At 45.6% G+C, this 22,304-nt stretch overlaps 1 protein-coding gene across 3 annotated transcripts in view; it reads left to right on the top strand.

Moving 5' to 3' along the window:
* Positions 1 to 20,784, top strand: part of trrap (transformation/transcription domain-associated protein) — a 102,892-nt gene extending 82,108 nt beyond the window's left edge. For all 3 annotated transcript variants that reach the window (XM_061226072.1, XM_061226082.1, XM_061226062.1), the window contains exons 64-71: positions 144 to 322; positions 1,625 to 1,886; positions 8,235 to 8,460; positions 8,989 to 9,206; positions 11,351 to 11,535; positions 12,006 to 12,209; positions 14,682 to 14,876; positions 19,366 to 20,784. In XM_061226072.1, the coding sequence (XP_061082056.1) occupies positions 144 to 322; positions 1,625 to 1,886; positions 8,235 to 8,460; positions 8,989 to 9,206; positions 11,351 to 11,535; positions 12,006 to 12,209; positions 14,682 to 14,876; positions 19,366 to 19,650 (1,754 nt within the window). In that variant the 3' untranslated portion in view covers positions 19,651 to 20,784. The remainder of the gene's footprint in view (positions 1 to 143; positions 323 to 1,624; positions 1,887 to 8,234; positions 8,461 to 8,988; positions 9,207 to 11,350; positions 11,536 to 12,005; positions 12,210 to 14,681; positions 14,877 to 19,365) is intronic.
* The last annotated feature ends 1,520 nt before the right edge of the window (positions 20,785 to 22,304 follow it).

Here is a 22,304-nt window from a genome sequence, read left to right as displayed (position 1 = left end):
ACTATCCCCCCCAGACTCGGGTGGGCACGGTGCTAACGCTAACACTATCCCCCCCAGACTCGGGTGGGCACGGTGCTAACGCTAACACTCTCCCCCCCAGACTCGGGTGGGCACGGTGCTAACGCTAACGCTCTCCCCCCCAGACTCCGGGCAGCAGCAGCCCAGCTCGGCGTCGGACCCCGGGCCCATCCGCGCCACGGCGCCCATGTGGCGGTGCAGCCGCATCATGCACATGCAGCGCGAGCTCCACCCCACCCTGCTGTCCTCCCTGGAGGGCATCGTGGATCAGATGGTGTGGTTCCGCGAGAACTGGCACGAGGAGGTGAGACCCCCCCCCCCCCCCTCCCCCCGCTGCTCGCTCCAGGAGACATCTGTCTAGAGCGGGCATTTCTGCCTTCTCTGTCACGGCACTAAATTAGCAGGAATGACAACCAAAAAAAGAGTCTATTGGAAATCCAGTTTCTTTATATGAGCACATTGCATTACAGTGTTAGTGAGTAGAAATAACCCGGGGCATAGGAAGTAAATTCACCATCACCTGCTCATGCGAAGTGCGGTGACTATGCGACCTATCTGGAACTATCTGTCTTTTATTTCCTATTTCCTCAAATGTACACACATCAAAATGCATCGCTTTCTCCGAAATCGCTCTCCAACTTGAAACTTTTCCACCTTGCTATCTCAGATTACTTGTAAGGTAAGAGGTGGGCGCCCAAATTGGATTCAGTGGGCCTGAAAAGTGTTTCTGCTGTGATAGGGCTTAGTTTTGCACTGATGCTAATCGGGGGCTCTCGGGGGAAGAGCTGATTGATGGGTGCGGCGAGTGTGTTGGACCGCTGTCAGAGTGACACACAGGCAGCTGCTCGGTCCCAGCCTTGGGCCCGCGCCTGCTTCTCTCCGCTGGGCGGCACCGCCCCGGGTCTGTCTCCGGAAGTTTCCGCTAAGCCTGGCACCGGGGCCGACAGACCTTTGTTCTCCGCGGCTCCATCGCTGTAGGGTCTGGGATATGAGCCACAACAAGCCAGGCTACCACTGTCCCATCAGCCAACACAGCCTGAGACCCTTTCAGCAATCTGTTTCAATAAACGGTGTGCCCCACTGTGTCTAACACAAGATTGTTTGCCTTTCCTTTTGCCTACTTCTCCCGTAGTGGACACTTGTTTGACCACTATTTTGAAAGGTACACTGCAAGTCTTCTCTCTAATGCCCCCCCCCCCCCCCGCCCTTCCCCTCACTGCCCATTGAAAGCTCATAACCTCGGTCAGCCTGCACACATCAGATCCACTAAACACTGCAGTTGTGTTCATAGTCTTTTCAGCTCTTTTTTCATGAAAAAATAAATCCGATTGCTGCATTCCTCACGCTTGCAGGGTGCTTCTGTGTAATAGATGAAGGGGGGGAAAAAAGCAGATGGGGAGGATGCAGAACTTGTAAGAACTCATCCACTCAGCTGTAGCGTATCTTTTGTCCGTTTCATGCAGTTGACATTTACTCCAGGCTGCGTTTTGAGAGCCTTTCCACTCGGGAGTTTCCTTCATTGAAGGTAGCGTTTCATTTCTTTCCCCATGACTCGCTTTCCTTTCCCTTCTGTGCCGTCACCTGAAACGCTCTCCTTCTCCCCCAGGTGCTGAGGCAGCTGCAGCAGGGCCTGGCCAAGTGCTACTCCGTGGCCTTTGAGAAGAGTGGGGCCGTGTCCGACGCCAAGATCACCCCGCACACCCTCAACTTCGTGAAGAAGCTGGTCAGCACCTTCGGCGTGGGCCTGGAGAACGTCTCCAACGTGTCCACCATGTTCTCCAGCGCTGCCTCCGAGTCCCTGGCCAGACGGGCGCAGGCCACGGCCCAGGACCCCGTCTTCCAGAAGATGAAGGGCCAGTTCACCACAGGTCAGTGTCCCCCGAGCTGTGTTTTTTAACTCATATCTTGGTCATGCTGAGAGACGGTGTTCACTAGCGCCACTGCAGTTGGCTCCAGTATGTAAAGTCTTCAATGTAAAGCCGATGGTACAATTACGGTCAGAATAAGAAGTCAATCATTTTGACTCAAGAAAATGTAACGGCATTCCAATGGGTGACTTACTAGGCACTTGGTTTATATCTTTCTATTTTTCTTCTGTCACCGACCCCTGATAACACACTGGAGGGCAATTGGAGGAATGCTAAAGTCTCCAAAGTGTCGCTTCCCTGTCTTTGCGCGGTGACAGTTCTCATCCAAAATGGCTGCTGTGCATAACCTAGTTCGCTGCTTCGCATCGCATCGCGTCAGTTATGCCAGTTGTACAAACAGGATGACATGAAAATATCAACTTAGAATGACAATGAGGAAGCCAGGCGCGGCAATCCTGATGGATAGGTGCAGTAAATCTGAGACACTACCCCGTGCTTGTGTTTTGAGGGCACAGGTGATGTCGTGAGATTAGAGGTATTTGCAGTAAACTCGCTACAAGTTTCATTGTTTGTCTTCTCTGTAAACCTGACATTTCCAATTTGTTTTTTACAGCTCGAATGCCATTCCTCCAGTGTGAGGATGAAAGCATGAAGTCATGCTCTGCTTCTCGGCATCTGTTCGATATGATTTACTTTCACCTGCTTTATTGTTCGTACTGTTGCCGGTGTGTAGTAGGAAAGAAGTGATCTGAATTCGTGTCTATCTGTTTCTAACTTGACGCGCAGAAGTGGCACAAGCAAAAACGTAAAAACATTGGAAACATTGGAGAAAATCCTCACCTCGCAGTACCTCACAGAACCAGCACGTCTCCTTCTGAATGACAGCACGTCATGGTGACTGCTGTCCCAAAAGAAAGGGGATTGAGCACTGAGCTTGGCTTTGATCTGCGGCGGGTGTCAGGAACACCTACCGGTGTTTGGATTTGTAGTCACGATGCTAAAGCGTTCCGAGCATGCTTAGACCACGGCTGTCATGTCGTCAGTGTATCCTGGCCTGAATCGGAGCGCTCCGTCCTCAAAGCGGAGACCTGACCGACTCATTCTGTTCTGGCTCCGATTACTCCGTGGCTCAGCCATCATTTCGGACTTTGTTCTCGCAGGCCTTGCGTCAGTCCTTGATCTCTCAGACAAAGGAAACTATTGCTGAAAGTGGCCTCGCACATTAAGAGAGGAAAAACAAATTTAGTTATTTTCCTCTTAAGGTCCTCTGATCTGTGCCAGCCACTGAATAGTAGAGGTTTGGTGTTGTCTTGTTAAGTTTTTGTTCTGTTGTGTCTGTTCTATTTGGCTCTGCATGCCGTCTTGATTGAATCTTTCTGTTGCTATTTTGCCATCTGTTGCTGTCGTGGTTTTGTTGTGTGTTTTCCGCCTACACGTAACGTTCCTGTTATGGTGTCCTGTCTCTTAATGTTCTTGTCACTGCTAACTGCACAACAAAAACCACTCCCAGTTATTGAAAACACTACTTCAGATATCTGGGGAAAAGAACCAGCATAAATGAGGTTGAGCTTAGACTGGTAAGGGGAGCTGTTTTCACAGGGTCCTTGCACACTTTGGTTTAATGTAGAAACATTACATGCGCTGGTGAGATTTTGCCTGAATGGATCACGCTGACCTACATAACAACTTCAGCATTGTGTCGGTTGCAGTGTTCTCTTCCAGGCAGAACAGTTGTATTTCAGGAAATAATTGGGGTTTTGAACCATGTGATTAAATGTAATGGGTGAAGGCTGGTGACTGTGGTCGTGGCTCTGTGTGCTTGCTGAGGTGGTGTTGATTGCATAGAAATTGCATACTGGTGCTAAATCCCCCATCCTCCCACCTCCAGCCGTTTAGCCAAAGCTTTCATGGCAGTCATTTCCCTGCACTGCCTGTGAAGGAGTGCCCCTGACCGGCAACCCACAGGCAGTTTATATCCGAGCCCTGCGAAAGGCAGGCCGCGGCCTTCTGAGAGAGCCATCGTCCTTTCTGACCTGATTTATCTCCACAAATGACCAGAAAGGAAAGGCTTGGACACGTTCAACTGAAGTTGGCAGTTGGTCATAGCATCTTCAAGACAAAGTGAATAATGTGCGGTCAGACATGCGGTACGGTAACTGCTGCCACGTGTTTGATAATAACGGATGTTATTGAAGACAATTATAGCCTTGCACTAGGGAAAAGGGTACTTTCCCTCATCAGGTGCTCTACTAGAGCCCCACATGAGCTTTCATGCTGCATAGATCAGTGTGAATGTGAGGTACAGCTTAATAGCCTGGAGCATCTGATTACTAAAGCATTGCTCCCATGCTGACCATTAGCCTGCTATGCCGAGTAGGAGCTATTGCACGTGGCAGTACATTACTAAGTATAGGAGGGCAAATAAGTAGGAGACATTAACTTCAGGGGAAAACAATTGGCACTGGGTTTTTTTGTTTTTTGTTTCCCACTCTTCTCCCTCCTTCACCCTCATTTGAAAGTTATACTTTAACTTCATAGCCTGGGTGTGAAATGAGTTTTTCCTCTGCTGAGGATTTCTTCTTCTTCTTTTTTTTTTGTTGCTGTTGTTTTGTTCTGTTGTGAAGCAGATTATTTCAAAGGACACGCTGAAACACTGGGGAATACAGAACCATCTTTTCATCCTGTCCACGTACTCCTGTCCTCGCTCCCTTTTTCACCTGGAATTCCTTCCTCTCTTTCCTCCTCAAACTTTTCAACTCCAGCCGAAATCATTAGGGCCGCAAAGACACGGAACAGTCGTCCCCTCTCTGGAGAAGGGAAAGTGCATCCTTGGGCCCCGGTGGAGTGAGGGGAACGTGTAGAAATGCGGACGTCTAGGTGCCAGCTGCCACAGTGCAGAGACACCCCAGACACGGCAGGCCCGGCTGTCCCCTGCTGGTCTTTATGCAAATGGAATGTTCCAGAAAAACCGTCAGAGCCGTCAGTGCAGAACAAACACGGTTTGCGTCGTGCTTTCCCGGCCGGAACAGTCCTCAAACGCGGCTCTCGCTTTTCCGCGGGATTTGTAGGCTGGGGGAAAATCATCGATTCCTGCTCACATGTGTAATATTTGTCAAGGATGGGCATTCATCTGCACATGGGAATCCAATCAGGGACGTGCTCCCTTCATGCATTACTTATTTTAAAAATACATTTTGCGGAGTAATGTTGGCAAAATGGGCCCTTGAAAGGTTCTCCAGGGAGATGAAGTAGCTCATTTATTTTATTTGACATCTTCTCAGACGTTCAATTATTTCAGTTTTTGATTTCTTATATCAGTCAGAAATGACACTGCAGTCATTTCATTTTGTATCGCGTAAATTGGCAAGATTGCAAGTAATGCAAGTCTCGGGCGTATTGAAACAAAAAAATAAATTGGTAACCTAAGGGAATTGGCTATGGAGATTTAACACCTATATATTCACATGCCCACGGACATACACCGCGGCCATTTCTCCAAACTTGAACTGATCAAACATTTGTGGCACAGAAAAGAAGGGTGCATGTGAGTGCGTGCAGGCATGTGTTATTGAAATATAACTGAAGGGAGGTTTTTTAAAATCTCAATCTTCAAGGCATCTGTGGATTTTGTTGGAGTTTGAATTTAATTAAAAATACATTTTAATATTTGGGGAAAAGGCAGTAATTAGCGGGGAAATATGTTAATTATATTATTCTCAAGAAATATAACTTTGAAAACATTTTATTCATTAGCTTACACCGGTGCTGTTATTTTATAGAATAGTGGCTTAATTTAATTAAAACATCTTTAACTGTTTGTTATGATGCGGGCTAGGTCGGTGGAGGCAGAGATCCAAAGATGAGAATTTGCTTGAATGCAGTCCATGAATGCACTCTGCTTCTTGAAACTTCCAAAGGGAATAAAGAAGTCATGAGTCATTTAGGCCTCTGCCTATTTTGTTTTATTTAGCTTATAAGCCCATTTTATTTTAATTAAGCAGATATATTTTATTTGTTATTGGTCACTGTCTGTTTTCTTTATAATTGGCCATAATATAATTCGTTTTTATAGGCCATTTTGTTATTTTTATTTTTGCACAGGTCCAGAACCTTGGCTTGTGGAGTTCAAGCTGCATCCAAAGTTCATATTAAGTACTTTCATAGATTCATAATATGAATGCCACCATTTTCCCTTAATACTGACTCCAAACACTAATGCTGTCAGACTGGGAACCCAGAGGTTTATGCATGTTTTTCCTTGTTTTATTTTGTCCTGCTTATTGAGATATGACCACCGCGTTTCACTTGGTGGCTTTTGCCGTAACAGCAAGCCCAGTCTCCTGGGATTCCCAGTACAACGTGCATCTGTTCCCGGGGGAGTGAATGTTTTAATCCCTAATGTTCTGTTTTATATGCCAACCACACAATCATAAATTTAATTATGCAATTTATGAATAATTAGAGCAACGTCTAACTGAACGGCCGTGCTTACGGCTGCACTCTAAGCCTTGTGAAGACTTGTGCGTGTTGAGTTGTGCTCGCTGGAGAGCAGAGTGTGCGGAGAAGAAGCTGGTCTGGGTTATTTTTAGCGACGAGCCACCTCCACTCTCTGGGCATTATTAGATGGAGAAAACATTAGCTGCTCCAACGCCTTGCTCAGATTCACAGGTCAGAGAGTAAGGAGTTTGTTTTCTCCACACTCTGGAAGTCCCCGATGATCAGGCTGCAGGCAGCTCCTCCCCCACCTCCCTCCATACGAAAACACCAGCAGGGTTTAAACTTCCATTTTCAGTGGAAAATGATGTCCCTTTTATTAGGATTTGTAGTATTTTGATTAACAACAAAGAAATGATTGGAATTGAAGGAAATGTCATCGCATTCATTTATACCGCATTCTGACGAATTTTCACCCTGTGTTCAGAATTCCCTCTTTTTTTTCCTCTTCAACACCCTGCAAATCCCCGTCAAAAATAATTTCATTTTCTCGGAGAGGTGAAAGGAGATTGTTTGCAGAGCCCCAGCAGAGTTCCCTGGAGATAAGGAGGTCCCTTGTTGAGGTTTTCCATCTGTGTGAAAAGCAGATGCGCTTTCAGCGTACTACCTGATCCTTAATGACATTGCCTTGCTTGAGGAGAACAGGGGATGAGGCGTCTCTTAAGGAGGACTTATCTCGGGAATGTCAAGCGGTGTACACATGACATGCGCTGGAGTGTTATTAAAGGCGTACGCTGTTTAACGCGTGGACATATCGGCACGGCGAGGCGGAGGGAGCTTGGGCAGGAAGTTGAAAAGATTAGCAGGAAGCCGAAATGGGGCTGTCTGATACGAAGGCGCTGTGACCGTTCTGCCCAAGGTTTCTCCAATTCCTTGTGGAAACCGCACGTAAACCAAGTCATTTGCATAGCTACGCCTCGTGTAATTCAGTTCTTAATATCAATTTATCAAGGCTCGCAAGTCAAGGATGACACGCATTCAAAAGGTTAATGACTCACTGTGACTTTGCGTGTTCGCCTCAGTATACGTAGCCGATGTGCTGCGTTTAATCTTGATCAATGTCATATGTAAATTTAATATACTTTTTTGTTGAGCTGTCAGTTTTAATGTCTTACCTGGGTCAATTAATAAAATAATTATTATTATTTGCGTTTTTATGACCGTTCCATGTTTAACCCTTCTAAGATAGCACAGTTCATCTCTGGTGCGACTGTTTCATTGTTATGTAAAATGGCTGTGCGTTACAGTGGCTAGCTAGCTGTAAGAAATGAGGGGAAAAAACTGTAGTTCAGCCTGGTCGTATGTCACTTTGTGACAGCTGTGCTTTGTGAACGCCTCCGCTTCCTCTGGTCCCACCGTCCACAGGGAAAGCTTATCCTTCTAAATGTAAATAAGCTCATTTTGTGTCATATTTCAAACCTTTTCAGCATCTCAGATTTGAGTAATTTGCATGATGGCTTTGTCCTGCAATAGAGAGTACAAGGCTTTGATACTTTTGGAAATGTAAAAAAAAAAAAAAAAAAAAAAAAATGTATATTGAATTGGTCCAGCATCACACTTTGTGTGTAGGAATTTTTCCCAACTCCATGGATAGCATTCACGCTCAACATATTTCTTTCATTCCACGTCTTTAAAAAATATATAAAATATATTTAAAAATGTGATTTCTTTTATATAGTCTGTTCTTTTTCACGAAGGTGCTAGGAAGATTTTTTCATAAGCAACTCAAAAGCAGTGTTTGGTAACAAATTAAAAGAATTTAACATGACTTATGACTTTAACATGAGATTTATGTTAGATTTCACACTGTGAAAGAATGTGAGATCGTTTCCCAACATTTTCTCCTCCTTCCAGACTTTGATTTCAGTGTGCCTGGCTCCATGAAGCTGCACAACCTCATCTCCAAGCTGAAGAAGTGGATCAAAATCCTGGAGGCCAAGACCAAGCAGCTTCCCAAGTTCTTCCTCATCGAGGAGAAATGCCGCTTCCTCAGCAACTTTTCTGCCCAGACAGCAGAGGTGGAGATCCCCGGGGAGTTCCTGATGCCCAAGCCCACTCATTACTACATAAAAATCGCCAGGTACCACATCCGTTCCTCCGTTTTGTTCCACCTGGGAATATGTCTTCTCTGTGGGGGAGCATGCAACATGGCTGCTCCTTGTACTGTATAAACCTTCACCGTCTCGGCAGGGTGAATGACTCACTTTATTGTGTGATTACGTTGTTTCACAAATTGAATTACTGTCATTTTAAACCTGATTTTTTCAGCTCTGTAGCAGCCCAAATTAGCATGGCATGACAAAAAGCATTATTGTAAATGAGGTTAGAGGCTAGGTTGTCCACTTGCCTGCGGAACATAATGGTGCACTCAGCCTCTGGGGCTTTCTGCTGTCCTGCAGGTTCAGGGGCAGCCTGTAGCATAGCAGTTAAGGTACATGACTGGCAAGGTCGGTCGTTCGATCCCCGGTGTAGCCACAATAAGATCCGTTGTTGGGCACTTGAGCAAGGCCCTTCACCCCACATTGCTGCGGGGGGAGGATTGTCTCCTGCTAAGTCTCTTTGGATAAACACGTCAGCCGCATAACGTGCAATGTAATGGCTGGTGCAGGTTCATGCCCAGGGTGGAGATCGTCCAGAAGCACAACACCGCGGCCCGTCGGCTCTACATCCGCGGACACAACGGGAAGATCTACCCGTACCTGGTGATGAACGACGCCTGCCTGACCGAGTCCCGCCGGGAGGAGCGCGTGCTGCAGCTGCTGCGTCTGCTGAACCCCTGCCTGGAGAAGAGGAAGGAGACCACCAAGAGGCACCTCTTCTTCACCGGTACGCCCACGCGCCAGCGTCACCGCTCCGAGACGGGGGTAGACCGGGTCGTCTGGTGGACCAGGTCCTCTCGCCCAGGGCCAGAAAGATGGCCTGCAACCTTTATTACTGCCTTTTCTTTAAGACCTTCTTGCTTTCATGCGAGGGTGGCACACTGGTTTAATCAAGAGATAAACATTCAGGCATATACCGCAAGAAGTATTGATTTGTTCATACATATGTTTTGTCAGGATGAGACGACGGATGCATTTTGAAGAGATAGAATAGCTCAACCCACTCAGGCCTAGAGTTGAGCGGCAGGGTTTAGGGTCATTTTTCAGAAAAGCTAACACCACTCTGGAGAGCTCAGAAAAGGAGGCTTTGTTGAGCTGTCATGCGAGGGTGCCGTTTTCTGCAGTAGCCCACAGGTCTTCTCGATGCTAAATTGACTATTTGCATTTTTCTCCTAAGAAAAGGATGGATGAGAAAATGTGAAATTGAGGTCACAGAGTGTTTTAGTTCATCAGCAAGGCGAGGGAAAACGCGGAAGCGAAACTCTGAATAAGTGAGGGGGAACTGCTACCTGCAGGAGTGGAATGGCCACGGAGAATAAAGTAAGATGTGGGGTGGTGCCCAGGGGAGACTGGTGGAGAGATGAGATCTAAATTGTCTCCCCATGATGGACTTATCAGTATTATAGCTCTGCCGGGGCAAAGTTCAAGGGCACCCAGCAAGGGAGTGAGAGGTTGCCGAGACAATCTGGTCAGGCCATTGCCCCACTGCTTCACGCTCTGGGCTGGCTGGATGATTACATTTACTGACCTCTCCCCTTTCCCTTAGGATCTTGAGGGACATGGAGAGCATTTGTTTTTCCATCATTTAGTGCGTATGCAGCCCCTTGCGTCTGAATCCTCATTCATTATGCTGCACATTCCTCGTTTTGTAGACTTGAAAAACGAAATATCCAGGAGCAAGGTCATTTTCCCTATTAAATGCAGACAAAAATAATACATTTCATTCTTTTATGAATTGAGAAATGAATTAATATGCACCTTTATTTTCCAGTTATTCTCCAGCCCGTCAATGTTTTGGAAATACTTTGTCTGAAAGTAAACATGAATGTAGACCTGAATTCCATCTATAAGGTGTAGGGCATGGCTTGTAGAAACGGCCATATGCAAATTTAGAAAGTTGCTTACCTTGCTAAGGGCAGTTGTTTTTGGCATTGTTCCAACAAGGATGTTAAAACTAGGAGCGATTATCATGCCACTATTTTCCTAGATGTGCTTTTCAGCACAGTATAGCCCTTTTGTCATTTGCATTGTCGTTGTCAGCAGCGCTGAGGTGTGCACTGTTCATTTGTGCACACCTCGAACATGGGCCAGTGTTGTTTGTGAAAGCCTTGTAGCTGCTGTGATGTTCAGACCCTCATGGGTCCCATTTGATGAAATGTGAGTCTGACCTGTGGATCAGGGGGCCTCTGTGTCTTGTGATGGAAAGATCAGGGCCCGATGGTCATACCTTCTGGCCCCTGAAAAGGGGCTTCATTTCCTGGGAGATCAGAGGGCCCTGGAGAACCCAGCAGCTGTAAAATTGGCCCATGGGCCCGTGTTGACTCAGTTTGATTGTCTCCCGCAGTGAAAGGGGATTTTCCCCCCTCTCCTCATTTTAATTTTTAATTTTTCATTTAGCATGCCGAAGAGATTGCCTTGCACAGATGTTCATCCTTTTGATGTTTCTGAAAATGATTGGTTCGTTTAAAGAAGAAATTAAATGGGGATTTTGCACTCCTGTTTTGTTTGCACTTGGATTAAATGGTTAAATGTAATACTGTGAGATTATGCACATATTTAGGCACGTTTTATTATGCCGGTTTATGTAGCAGGACGATTCCTTTTCATGAGGAACCAATGTAAAGGAAAAACGTTCAGTATCGATTTTTTGCACGGCATTTTTAATTGGCATCAGACCGAACAAGGATTTACCACTTTTGTTCAAGAGATTGAACAAAAATTGAAGTTGAACAGGCGAGTGGGTATTTGGGTTTGGGATGCATTGTGCCCATATAGATTATTTTTATTTGATTGGTTTGTCTTTAGCTGTTTATTTGTTGGTGCCCGGCGTTTCCATGGTGTCTGAAGCTCAGTTCGCTCTGTGCCCTGCAGTGCCCAGAGTGGTGGCGGTGTCCCCTCAGATGCGGCTGGTGGAAGATAACCCCTCCTCCCTGTCGCTGGTGGAGATCTACAAGCAGCGCTGTGCCAAGAAGGGCATCGAGCACGATAACCCCATCTCACGCTACTACGACCGCCTGGCCACCGTGCAGGCCCGGGGAACCCAGGCCAGCCACCAGGTAGGCCCCACTGCAGAACCGGGTCCTCCGCCCCCGAATATCCCCTTATTTTAACCCTCTCAGTCCCAAGCCCAATATGAGGTGGCTCCACCCAAATCCCTAGAGGGTTTGGCTTTGGTTGTGAGAATTTAGAAAGTTGAGAAGATGTATGGGGATTGGGAATCAAAACGGTAGTACAGCAGTGATTTTGATTGGTTGAAATGGTATATGGTTGAGAGTGCCAGATTTTGCCGTAGTTACGCTTGAATGCTATATGGTACTCTTGGGACTGAAAGGGTTAAGGCTTATCCTACAGACAGGACTGTAAGTTTCTGATCTTCGTGTACTCTACATCCTCAACCATTCGCCCTTTGCAAAGACATGATTAAATATTTCATAACTTAATTAATGAGATCTTCCCCAATTCCTGTCAGGTAGTGTGCCATCCCTTGTAATGAAGGGGACTGAATCATTTTCACCTTTCTGCGCAGGTGTTGCGGGACATCCTGAAGGAGGTGCAGGGGAACATGGTCCCCCGCAGCATGCTGAAGGAGTGGGCCCTGCACACCTTCCCCAACGCCACCGACTACTGGACCTTCCGCAAGATGTTCACCATCCAGCTGGCCCTCATCGGCCTGGCCGAGTTCATGCTCCACCTCAACCGCCTCAACCCCGAGATGCTGCAGATCGCCCAGGTAGAGAGGGCTGCTGCCCCTATCTCCTCACTCACTCATATATGGGGAAGTCTGTAGCCTAGTGGCTAAGGTGCTTGACTTGAGTGTGGTGGTTCTAGCCCTAGTGCAGCCAAGATGAGATCAGTGCAGCTGTTGGGTCCTTAACCCCACATTGCTCCTGGGGGCATTTACTCCAGAGCAGTTTACTTCATCTAGTAAACTGTAAGTTGATTTTGAGAAGAGCCTCAGCTAAATGACTGTCATGTAAAGTCTCTCATTGTAGTGCCCCCCACCCTACATCTCCTCACCCACTCATATATGGGATTTCTCACAGTCCCCCGCCTCCTTATTTTACCCTCGGGAGCCAGTGTAGCCAGATGTATGGAATGAATAGGTGCCTGCTGTGGTTTGATTTACGGTATTACCCAGTTCCAGTTTCTGCTTTGCATTGTGCATGTTAAGGATATTTCAGGCATGAACTTCATGTATCTGAGAAACGCTGATAGTCCTTGAGCCTTGTCCATTTGTTGCATGTGTGGCCATTCATGATGTCACAGGAATAATGCTTGTATATGTGGAATTAGTTCAGGAAGCACTTATTCTGTCTGTCCTAGCGCTCCCAATCCAAGCACTGCTGTCCATGTCGGATTTCTATACTGCCACTGTTCAAGGCTGTTATTCATGGCAGACATTTGATTGCTCTCCAGAAACCTTAAAGGGCTCAATTAAAGTTTGAATAGAACCGATGGTATCTGAAAGGGTTCCGTGGAACAATCGCCATGATTTTGGGGGGGCAAGTGCCGCTTTTAAAAGTTATTATTCAAAATGATTGTGTCTAACAAACGTTGTTGCTGTGATCCTAATCTGGCTTTACTGGCAGGGATTACTGTGGAGAGCAGTGGGCAGCTGGGCTGCAGCATTAAGCCCTTCTCTGCCTGTTCCACTCTGAAGATCCCATTAGCCACAGGCAGATTATAGTAAGAGGCAGGAAAGACTCGCTGCTGTGTATTTACACATCAAAAATTACACCATTTCTCTGAAATATCCTGTTTGTTGTTTTTTTTTTTCGCCCCCTGAGGTCATCATTGTTTTTCCCTTTTCCTCTTCAGAAACCTTATCTTGCTCTTTTTACACAAATTTTCTGTTTCACGCTGCACATTACACTTTATTTATGCGTTTCGAAAATGCGTAAAAATTGTTTACCGCTGGTTTGTCAGCTCTGCAGTCGGGAAGATAAAATGCTCATTTTCAAGGGAACACGATGTGACAATCAATGATGTTTGCCATTCTGTGAAGGCAGACTGATTCATTTGGATTTATTTTTGTGTAGTGGATATGGCAGCAATACAGTCCCAATTGTAGGTATTGTTTTGATACAGGTTACACAGATTTAAGTACACCTTCAGTAATCATGCAGTATGTCTTTCCTCTGGGTATGTACTGTTTGTGGCACTGTAATTTATAGACATGAAGAATAATATTAATGATCGGCTGCATCGGCAAGGACATTTTAATAATTGCCTTGATGAGTGTGGCCAGCCAGCTAGCTGATGAAAGTACCCATAGTCACATTTTACACTGACAACAAGATGAGCGATTACAGCTACGTATACTGTAATGGTAATGTAGGCAGCTGGCTTGCATTTATGGCATAGAAAATTGTTACTTTAAGTATATGTGTAAAATAGAAGCTTTTGTGATGGTAAATGCACAGCACAGTGCTATATTCCCCAAGTATTTAGAGTACAAAATGAAAATATTGATTCTATTCATTTTTCTTTGGTTCCCTTTTTTGTTTTGCATCAAGAAGAGTTGCCAATTATGTGCATGAATGCATTTGTGAAATACTGTATGTGTTTCTGTCCTTGAATCTGCGGATGGTCTCTATGGCATGTGTATGAAGTAATGTAATCAGGTGACCAGTAGACACAAGTCTTTTTCACGGTTATGAGAACATTTCTCAGGTTTCCAGATGGACTGAATTTCCTCCATTGCACTTCCCTTGGGATAGTCTGGCACTGGTTTCACTGTAATGAAACGAAGGCCTGGTCTTTTGCCTTTAACATTCATGGCGTTGCCTTCAATCTAGAACATGCAGGGAGCTTATCAGAGCCTCCTTGGGTATCAGCTAACCCTAGAAGCCGAAGGCCATCGTTCAGCAAAAAAAGGAATTAAATGTATTTCTATAAATCTGTCAGGACTGCGCCCCTTCCTCAAATAACACCTTATCTGCTCTGAATTGCTGTATTCGCCCATTGCTTTTTACACATGAATGCAGACCAGGCCAATGCATGTGCTCACATCTCTCTCGACTGACTTGAATGGCTAGGAAATAGGAAAGATTTGATATTCTGGTCAGGTCAGTTCACATGTTGAGTTGTTTTGTGGGCCTTTGATCAGTTTAAATGTGCTTTTGTGTTGACCCACCACACGGTCAGAGTATGTCTATAATCTATAATAAGTTGCGTATATGTCGTGTTTTGTTTTTATCAGGACACAGGCAAGCTGAATGTATCATATTTCCGCTTCGACATCAACGACGCCACTGGTGACCTGGACGCTAACCGGCCTGTTCCCTTCCGCCTGACGCCCAACATCTCGGAGTTCCTGAGCACCATCGGGGTGTCCGGGCCCCTCACCGCCTCCATGATTGCGGTCGCAAGGTGTTTCGCTCAGCCCAACTTCAAGGTACGGCGTGTCACGAATTGTCATCCGGTTCACATATTTATCCACCGTGTGAAAATGTCATCTCACAAAGGAACATGGCTGAACAGTTAGATAACCCTTTCAGTCCCGATAGGAAATGGCACTGCCCAAATCCCAAAGGGCTTTGGTTTTTGTTGAGAGAATTTTGTTGTGTTTTAATAGGGGCTGAAAACAATACCACAACTAAAGTACCGCAACTTAATTTTTAACAAAACGCTTCACCACAATATCTACAATTTGGCAAAATCCTTACCGTGGCACAGTATCAAACTGATTACTCACATCCATACTGCTATACATCCCACCCCTACTTTGAGCATAGGTTCATGTGCATTCCCTTGAAGAGTGCTGTCAGCATAGCAATGATAGTGATTTCACGCCGAAAAATAGAGTATAGTTCATGATCAGTAACAAGATGAATAAATTGTATACTTAACAAGCAGAATATGTAGCTCATTTGGATGTGACCACCTTACTGCTCTTTTAACCCTCCAGTTTGTCTTAATGAGAGGGCTATGAGAAGGGCCAGAACACCAAGACTTCTACCATGGCAAAAACAAAGCAAAGACCACTACTATATAAAAACATGGGCGAAATATGTTCAGTTCAATTAATGACTTCATGTGTACCCTGCTATTGCCAGGGAAATTACAGCATTGCTCTCCACACGAGTGTCATAGATGCAAAATGCAGTCATCAAATGCAGTAAAGAATGCCATTATACCTGTAGATGTTGTGCATTAAAGGGGAAATAATTAGCTTATAAAATTAGGAGCTCAACCATTTTCATAACTGTACAGCCGAAATAAGGGAATATCTCTTTTGCAAAATATTCCTTTAGCAATTGCATAGTGTAATTACAGTAAAGGCTTTTGATATGAATTTCATAGCTTTGTTTACTGTTTTCAAGGCCGAGGTGAGCTAAATTTATCTTTTTTTTTCCCTCAATAAACAGATAAAGGGCAGGATGATGTGCAGAGTTCAGAATCACTAAAATACAGCAGAAAAACAACTGAACCCAGGGACTGCGGGTAGATTGTTTAAATAAACCAACATTAGCACACACTGGTCACATAATAACAGTACTGCGAGCTGTGCATGGAACATCCCCTTGAGTCAGGGCCAAATTGGGCGAATTCTTTGGGAGGTGAAAACAAAATGGGCGTGGAGGACAAAACAAAGGAAGAGGAAAATAGCAGTCATTAGGGAAGTGGCAGGGCAATGCCCCGGGCCTCTCAGCTGCCTGTGGCACTCGGAGGATGTGGTGGTAACTCCTCCATACCTCCCACAGTCCCCGGAGACGACCCAGAACAAACAGCCACTCAGCCGGAGCATGACTGACACACTGATATTTTTATCCTCCGCCACAATAACTGCGCTTCAGACCAGCGTAACCACTTTCAGATTGAAGGATTTTTTTACTTTTCTCTGTTGGAGTAAATTTTAAGATAGCGTTCTAACATTTGAGCGTAAGCTTGTTTGGTTGCATGATTTTTCCACAGTGACTGAAATTGCTCACATTTTGCCCCTACTGGGATTTGAGTCTGTATGCTATGCTCACAAGCTTTCAATGTATTTATTCATTTATTTATTTATTCCATTGCCAAAGCACACATTTGAAGCCCTCGCATCGTAACGATGTTCTCTGTCAATTCGGAGGGCGCGCTGTTCTGACATGTTTAGCTCTCGGGCGTGGCTGCGTTTCCCCCTGCAGTCCAACAGATCTGCCGCTTTGCAGAAGCACCGTAGGCCAGAGTCACTAGTGCGCGATGTGGAGGGGGTAACCCTGCTGATCGAAAACCTTCCCTCTCTGGGTCTTGCTGTAGGGGCTGCCTTAATAGTTACTGCCAAAAAAGTGAAGAAGAGAGAAAAAAACAAAAAACCTTCAGAGAGGAGTAGGTCAGTTGCCCTGTGGGGTAGGGCCCAGTCAGAACACTGGTCAAATTCCACACTGTAGACCAGGGGTCTCCAACCCTGGTCCTGGAGAGCTACTGGGTCTGCTGGTTTTTGTTTTCACCCAGGTAACCAGGTGAGGTGAGTTAATTAATCAATTAGAGTAGTTGATTATAGTTAAGTGCAGAGTAACAACGAAAACCAGCAGACCCTGTTGCTCTCCAGGACCAGGGTTGGAGACCAGTGCTGTAGACTGTATACAATTCTGGACTGTAGGGTGTTGCTGCATTGCGGACTAGTGCTTACCCTGAATACGCTACCCAACGGCCTACAGTGTGCCGTCCTCTGCACGTCCTCTAGCAGTCCCCGCTTTCCTACGAATACACCTTACAGCGCTAAAGCACAGAGTTTGCCACAGCACTCATATGCCACGCTTCCACTCCAACTTTAAAGAGAAGTTTTATTGGCATCTTCAAACGAAAAGCAGTATTTTAACTGAAAAAGCAGTGGATTTCTCCTACTTTACTATATTAAATGTACAAAAAGACTCAACTCTCATGTTAAAGAAGAAGCGAAGGACCCAAATTGATTCTAAGTAATGATACCTTCCTGTTGGTGATTAAATGTATGGCAGAGGAGTGGATAGCCTGCAGTGCTGGTGAATCAGGGTAATCAAGCAGTGCACTTCAATGTAGACGGCCCACTCAGGAAGGTGCTTGATTGGTGTAGTGCAATCTCGACGCCATCAGCTGAAAACCGTTAACACTGCTCACAGAGGGCATTTATCAAGGAAGTGCAATAAATGTGGGAGAAATTAATATCTTCTATAATCACTAGAGTTTGGGATGAGAATTGTCTCCTCATGATGGTTCACTGCATTTAATTTAGGGCGCTGCTCAGAGTTAACCTGCACTGACAGCAGCTGACAGGAGCTTCCCTAGTACCTGTCTTATTGTTCTCAGTTTGATGCCTGCCTCTCCCAATAACTTCTCCCCCAACAACTCGTCCCCTCCTAGAGTATGTGACGGCATCGGTTCTCTGTGCTTGTGATTGGCGATGAAATTACATCATGGGGATTTTATGAAACAGGAATTATTTCACATGTTTCAACTGTGAAATAAAACATCAGAAACTACAGTCCTTTAAGACCGAAAATTCAGTCAGCAGACCTCTAGCTCCTTGTAGGCACCTCATTCAAAGAACTTCCATTGAACTGTTACGTCACACCAGTCCCACAACAGATCAGCTATTTATAAGTGCGTATGCAGGGGGGAAAGTTGTCAAGCTAACAGGCATCAGCAGAGAGCAGTTAATGGCTTGTCTCCCTCTCATGCATGCCTGGCCCTTCCTCTCTTGTTTATGAATATGCTTGAGCGATGTGGCTATTTTCCTCCTCCTCCATCTCACGTACTATATAATAAGAATACGAAGTACAAAATGTCAAAGACCAAAACTGTGACATTCATGTGTTCATTTTAATGCATGCTGAGCCATTTAGTCGTGAGTGCCTTTAATAAGAAGGGAACAAATGTCAAAGCTGACAATTAGGGGCTTAAAGTAAGTGTAATTAATGGGAATCAAGTCAGTGAAAATGAAGCACTTCCGATGAATCTGGGAATTGCCATTGGACTGTGATAATGTATAATCTGTGATATCTTTAGATGCATGTACCTGTATCTGCCCTATTTCAGTTACATGGTTAAGTGGGTTTGAATTAGATTTGCATGACGTGTGGAAGTGAAATCGGAATCTGTTATTGATTTGTTTTTGTTTCAAGCCTTTATGGCGGTTTTTTCTCCAAAGCTCACAGAATGCTCATTAAAACATGTTTATATGGATGCTGACAGACAGCAGGGTCTGTTCCATGCAGCTAAAACCGCGTTTAGATTTTGAGGCTCGTTTACTGGTCTTGTTGAGAGAAGCTGCTCAGTAGCGCCAATTGGTGTTTTTTTCTTCCGCTAACATCTCCCACATGTACCGATTTTATTGTGTTATTTGGACAAATAATACTTTGTGGACCAATCTGAGACACTTAGTGGAGATTCGGTGGCCCTACTGCGCAGTCTTTGGCTCCAAATTGTACAACATGGCAGTTTCAATGCCCATGGATAGCCAGCAGGTGACGTAACAGGGCCTTGGATCATATTTTTTTCTACAGGCTATGGTTTGTTCCCAGCATTAGGCCCGAAACATACTCTCTGCAAGTACGCAAACGCAGACCATTCACGCTTTGTCCGTTGTAAAATTATCGCATTCAATTCTCTACACAAGTTCTAGCTGCAGAATCCAATGTCGCACTATAGCAGGCAACTATAGGAGGCCGTCTTCAATCTTTCACAACTATCCTGGATCGGCCCATTGAAGGCTTGGCTTTATTACCTCCACTGGGACAAGAGTACGTGTGTTGAGCATGTACAACCGGACTGTGCTTTTGCTATGCGTTGGCCTGGCATTGTCATTTGCATTCACAGACTTGCGTAGGCAGCTAGACGTGGTTATTTTTCGGGGCCTTAGGGGTTGCGAGCGTCGCTGTGAATCCGCTCCATTGACCGCTCATCTCGCGCCGCTCTCTCCCCAGGTGGACGGGATCCTGAAGGCGGTGCTGAGGGATGAGATCATCGCCTGGCACAAGAAGACCCAGGAGGACACGTCCATGCCGCTGTCCCCAGCCGGGCAGCCCGAGAACATGGACAGCCAGCAGCTGGTCTCCCTGGTCCAGAAGGCCGTCACCGCCATCATGACCCGGCTACACAACCTGGCCCAGTTTGAGGGCGGCGAGAGCAAGGTCAACACCCTGGTGGCCGCAGCCAACAGCCTGGATAACCTCTGCCGCATGGACCCCGCCTGGCACCCGTGGCTCTGAGAGTCCGGCCACGTGTTCGGTATAAGACCTGAACGCTCTGGGCTTCCACCATGTATATACTTTTAAGACTTTTTTTCCCTGTCGGCAGTTGGTCCCCTTCCAAACTTTGAGGCGTTCGAAACCTCCGAAATGAAACTCACCTTGAACTTAAGTTTGTCACTGCTGCAGCTGAACTGTTCATTGTTCTAAGTCCAGGAGGGTTTGTGAAGCACTGTCACGCGTTGAGGAACTGACGGTGAAGAAACAACTCGGCCCTTTGTACTCCGTGAGCCTCCCTTCTTTGTGCGTGAACCCTCGGTGAAAAGGGACCGTCGCAGGGGCTGGCATAGAAGGACATTTTTTATTTTCTCTTGCCTGAGATCCCATGCTGTGATTTCAATTGTTGAACCGACAGGAGAGCCAAACATTGTGCGTTCCCCTCGTCTCCTGATACCACTGCTCCCTCCCTGAATTACTAAAGTGGCTCAGCTTCATTCATCTCTGGAAAATGGCTGAGCCAGTTACTTGTGAATCAGCGACATGTTCGGCATTGTTGTTTGTCACACTGTATAGCTTTTGTATTTAGTTATTTAAAGACGACAACGGGGGGCAACAGTCAATTTTTTCCAATGTATATCTATTCTGCCTCTGTACCCTACAAATAACTGATGTGAATCTGCCTTTTAGTGTCACTGCCTGCAAGTTTTATTTTATGTTTTTAAAGGTAACCTAATGTGATCATGCCTCTTATAGTCATCTTGAATCATAAAGATCGTGTTTTGTTCCATCAGAGAAGAAGTCCTGTGTTCCTCCCCTTCATCACATTTGTATTCAGACTGGTGGCGATTCTCATCTTCAGAATTAAATATGCACATAATTATTTTTGTCCCCAGAAGAAGTGCAGAGCTTGCAGTGATGTATGTTTGTGGCTAATTCAGATTTAAGAGAGGGATTATGTCATTTCTACAATGAAATGCTAAGTGGAAGCGATGTATTAATCAAAAGGTGTGTTCATATTCCTTGACACTGAAATGCTGTGACCCATTTTTGTATACATATTCAACTATTTTGTAATGGTACTGTACCTTTAGATTTCTGAAGTTACCTCTGCTTTGTAAATATGCATTTTGTTGAATTAAAATGCTGTTTTGGTAACTAGGTTCTTGTCATGAATATGAAAAGGTCAAGTTAAAATGACTGTTCAATTTAAAAAGTCCTGCTATATTCCCTTCCCATGTTTTCTCCCGTCATTTAAAAAATATATAATCTTTTCCCCCATCTCTGAGTGTAAAATGAAATAAAATACTGCTCTCTCAATAAAGCATGGTTGGTGGGAGGTTACCAGCAGCAGTCCAGTTTAATGTGGACTTGAGGTGCACACAAGCGAGATGGCTTCTCAAGGGGAAATGACCTTGGTGTTGTGGCTGTGTCTTTGGTCTATGGTAGAACGAGGCTGGGAGCCTGGAGTCACACTCACCCTCCCATGACTGTGATTAATCCCTGTCAGCCAATGTCAGTGTGTGCTGACCTACATTGAGTTACAGTGTCAGCAGAGCCTCCCAGCCCACAAACCTCTGCTCCCGTGCTCTACTCTTTCATATCCCGCCCTCCCTCCCTCCCTCCCCCGCTGCCTGGGCAGACGCACGCACAACACAAAGGCAGGACAAAGAAAGCATTAATAACCGTATACACGATACACGTCACGCTCGTGGTGTTTCTTCGCCCTGAAATCGGGCTGCGCTTTAATGTACTGTACACCTGATAGGCTCTCCTGCCTGGGTGCTGATTTGAGGCGGTTGGACAAGCGGCCCACGCGTATTAGCTTCTGAATAAGGGATGCCATGCGGTGTGATGTGCTGGAGCTCTGGCGTGGTGCTGCTCCCTGGTCTGTTGATGTCCTGGCTGACAGCTGGGAGATGAGCTGTTGACTGATGCGGCCCAGCAGGAAGGCTGGAGTGCGCTCCTGCCAGAGACGTGGCAGTAATTGAATTGGGAACCCAAAGCCAGGGGAAACTGGAGAATCCCGCTCTCCACGGAGCTCACGCTGCATGTCTGCCAATCTGACTAAAGGGGGTAATACTCTGCTTTGGAGATCAAAATCAAGTCCGTTTATATTGATTTCAGTGTATTACAGCCTGCCTTACTTTAATGAAGTTGTGGAGGATGAGACATGAGCTATGTACCGTATGAATGTATGTACTGTATATTAGAACATGAAGTTCATTGACGGGCACACACTGGTCTACATGTTGAACCCTATTTTCTCTCTCTGAGTGTGTGTGTGTGTGTGTGTGTGGGGAAGGGGGTGGATCAGACTCGAATGTGCCAGGGTGTGATGACTGATGAGCTCTGAGAGATGAGGATGATTCAGGGATGAAGGTAACACGTCTACGGAGAGGTGCAATTGTAAATCTCATCTTTCGGGAAAAAAAATCTTATTACCAACCATAAGATTGGTTACTAAAGGTTCATTAATTTTCTTCTTGTCATTCAGAAAGCTGGCCATCTTTGCTACCAGTCCCTTATCTGGAATTTTCCATGTCTCAAAATAATGGTGTACCACTACCGGGAGATTAATGTGTCAGAGAATGCAAGTTATAGAGCCAGCAAGGCTAGAAAGAAAAAAACATGTGGACTCATCACGCAAGCCAAATAAACCACTAAATGTGTATATT

This window comes from Conger conger, chromosome 2 (genome assembly GCF_963514075.1).
Source record: "Conger conger chromosome 2, fConCon1.1, whole genome shotgun sequence".
Classification (NCBI taxonomy): Eukaryota; Metazoa; Chordata; class Actinopteri; order Anguilliformes; family Congridae; genus Conger; species Conger conger.
This window is presented reverse-complemented; position numbering and strand designations above follow the sequence as displayed.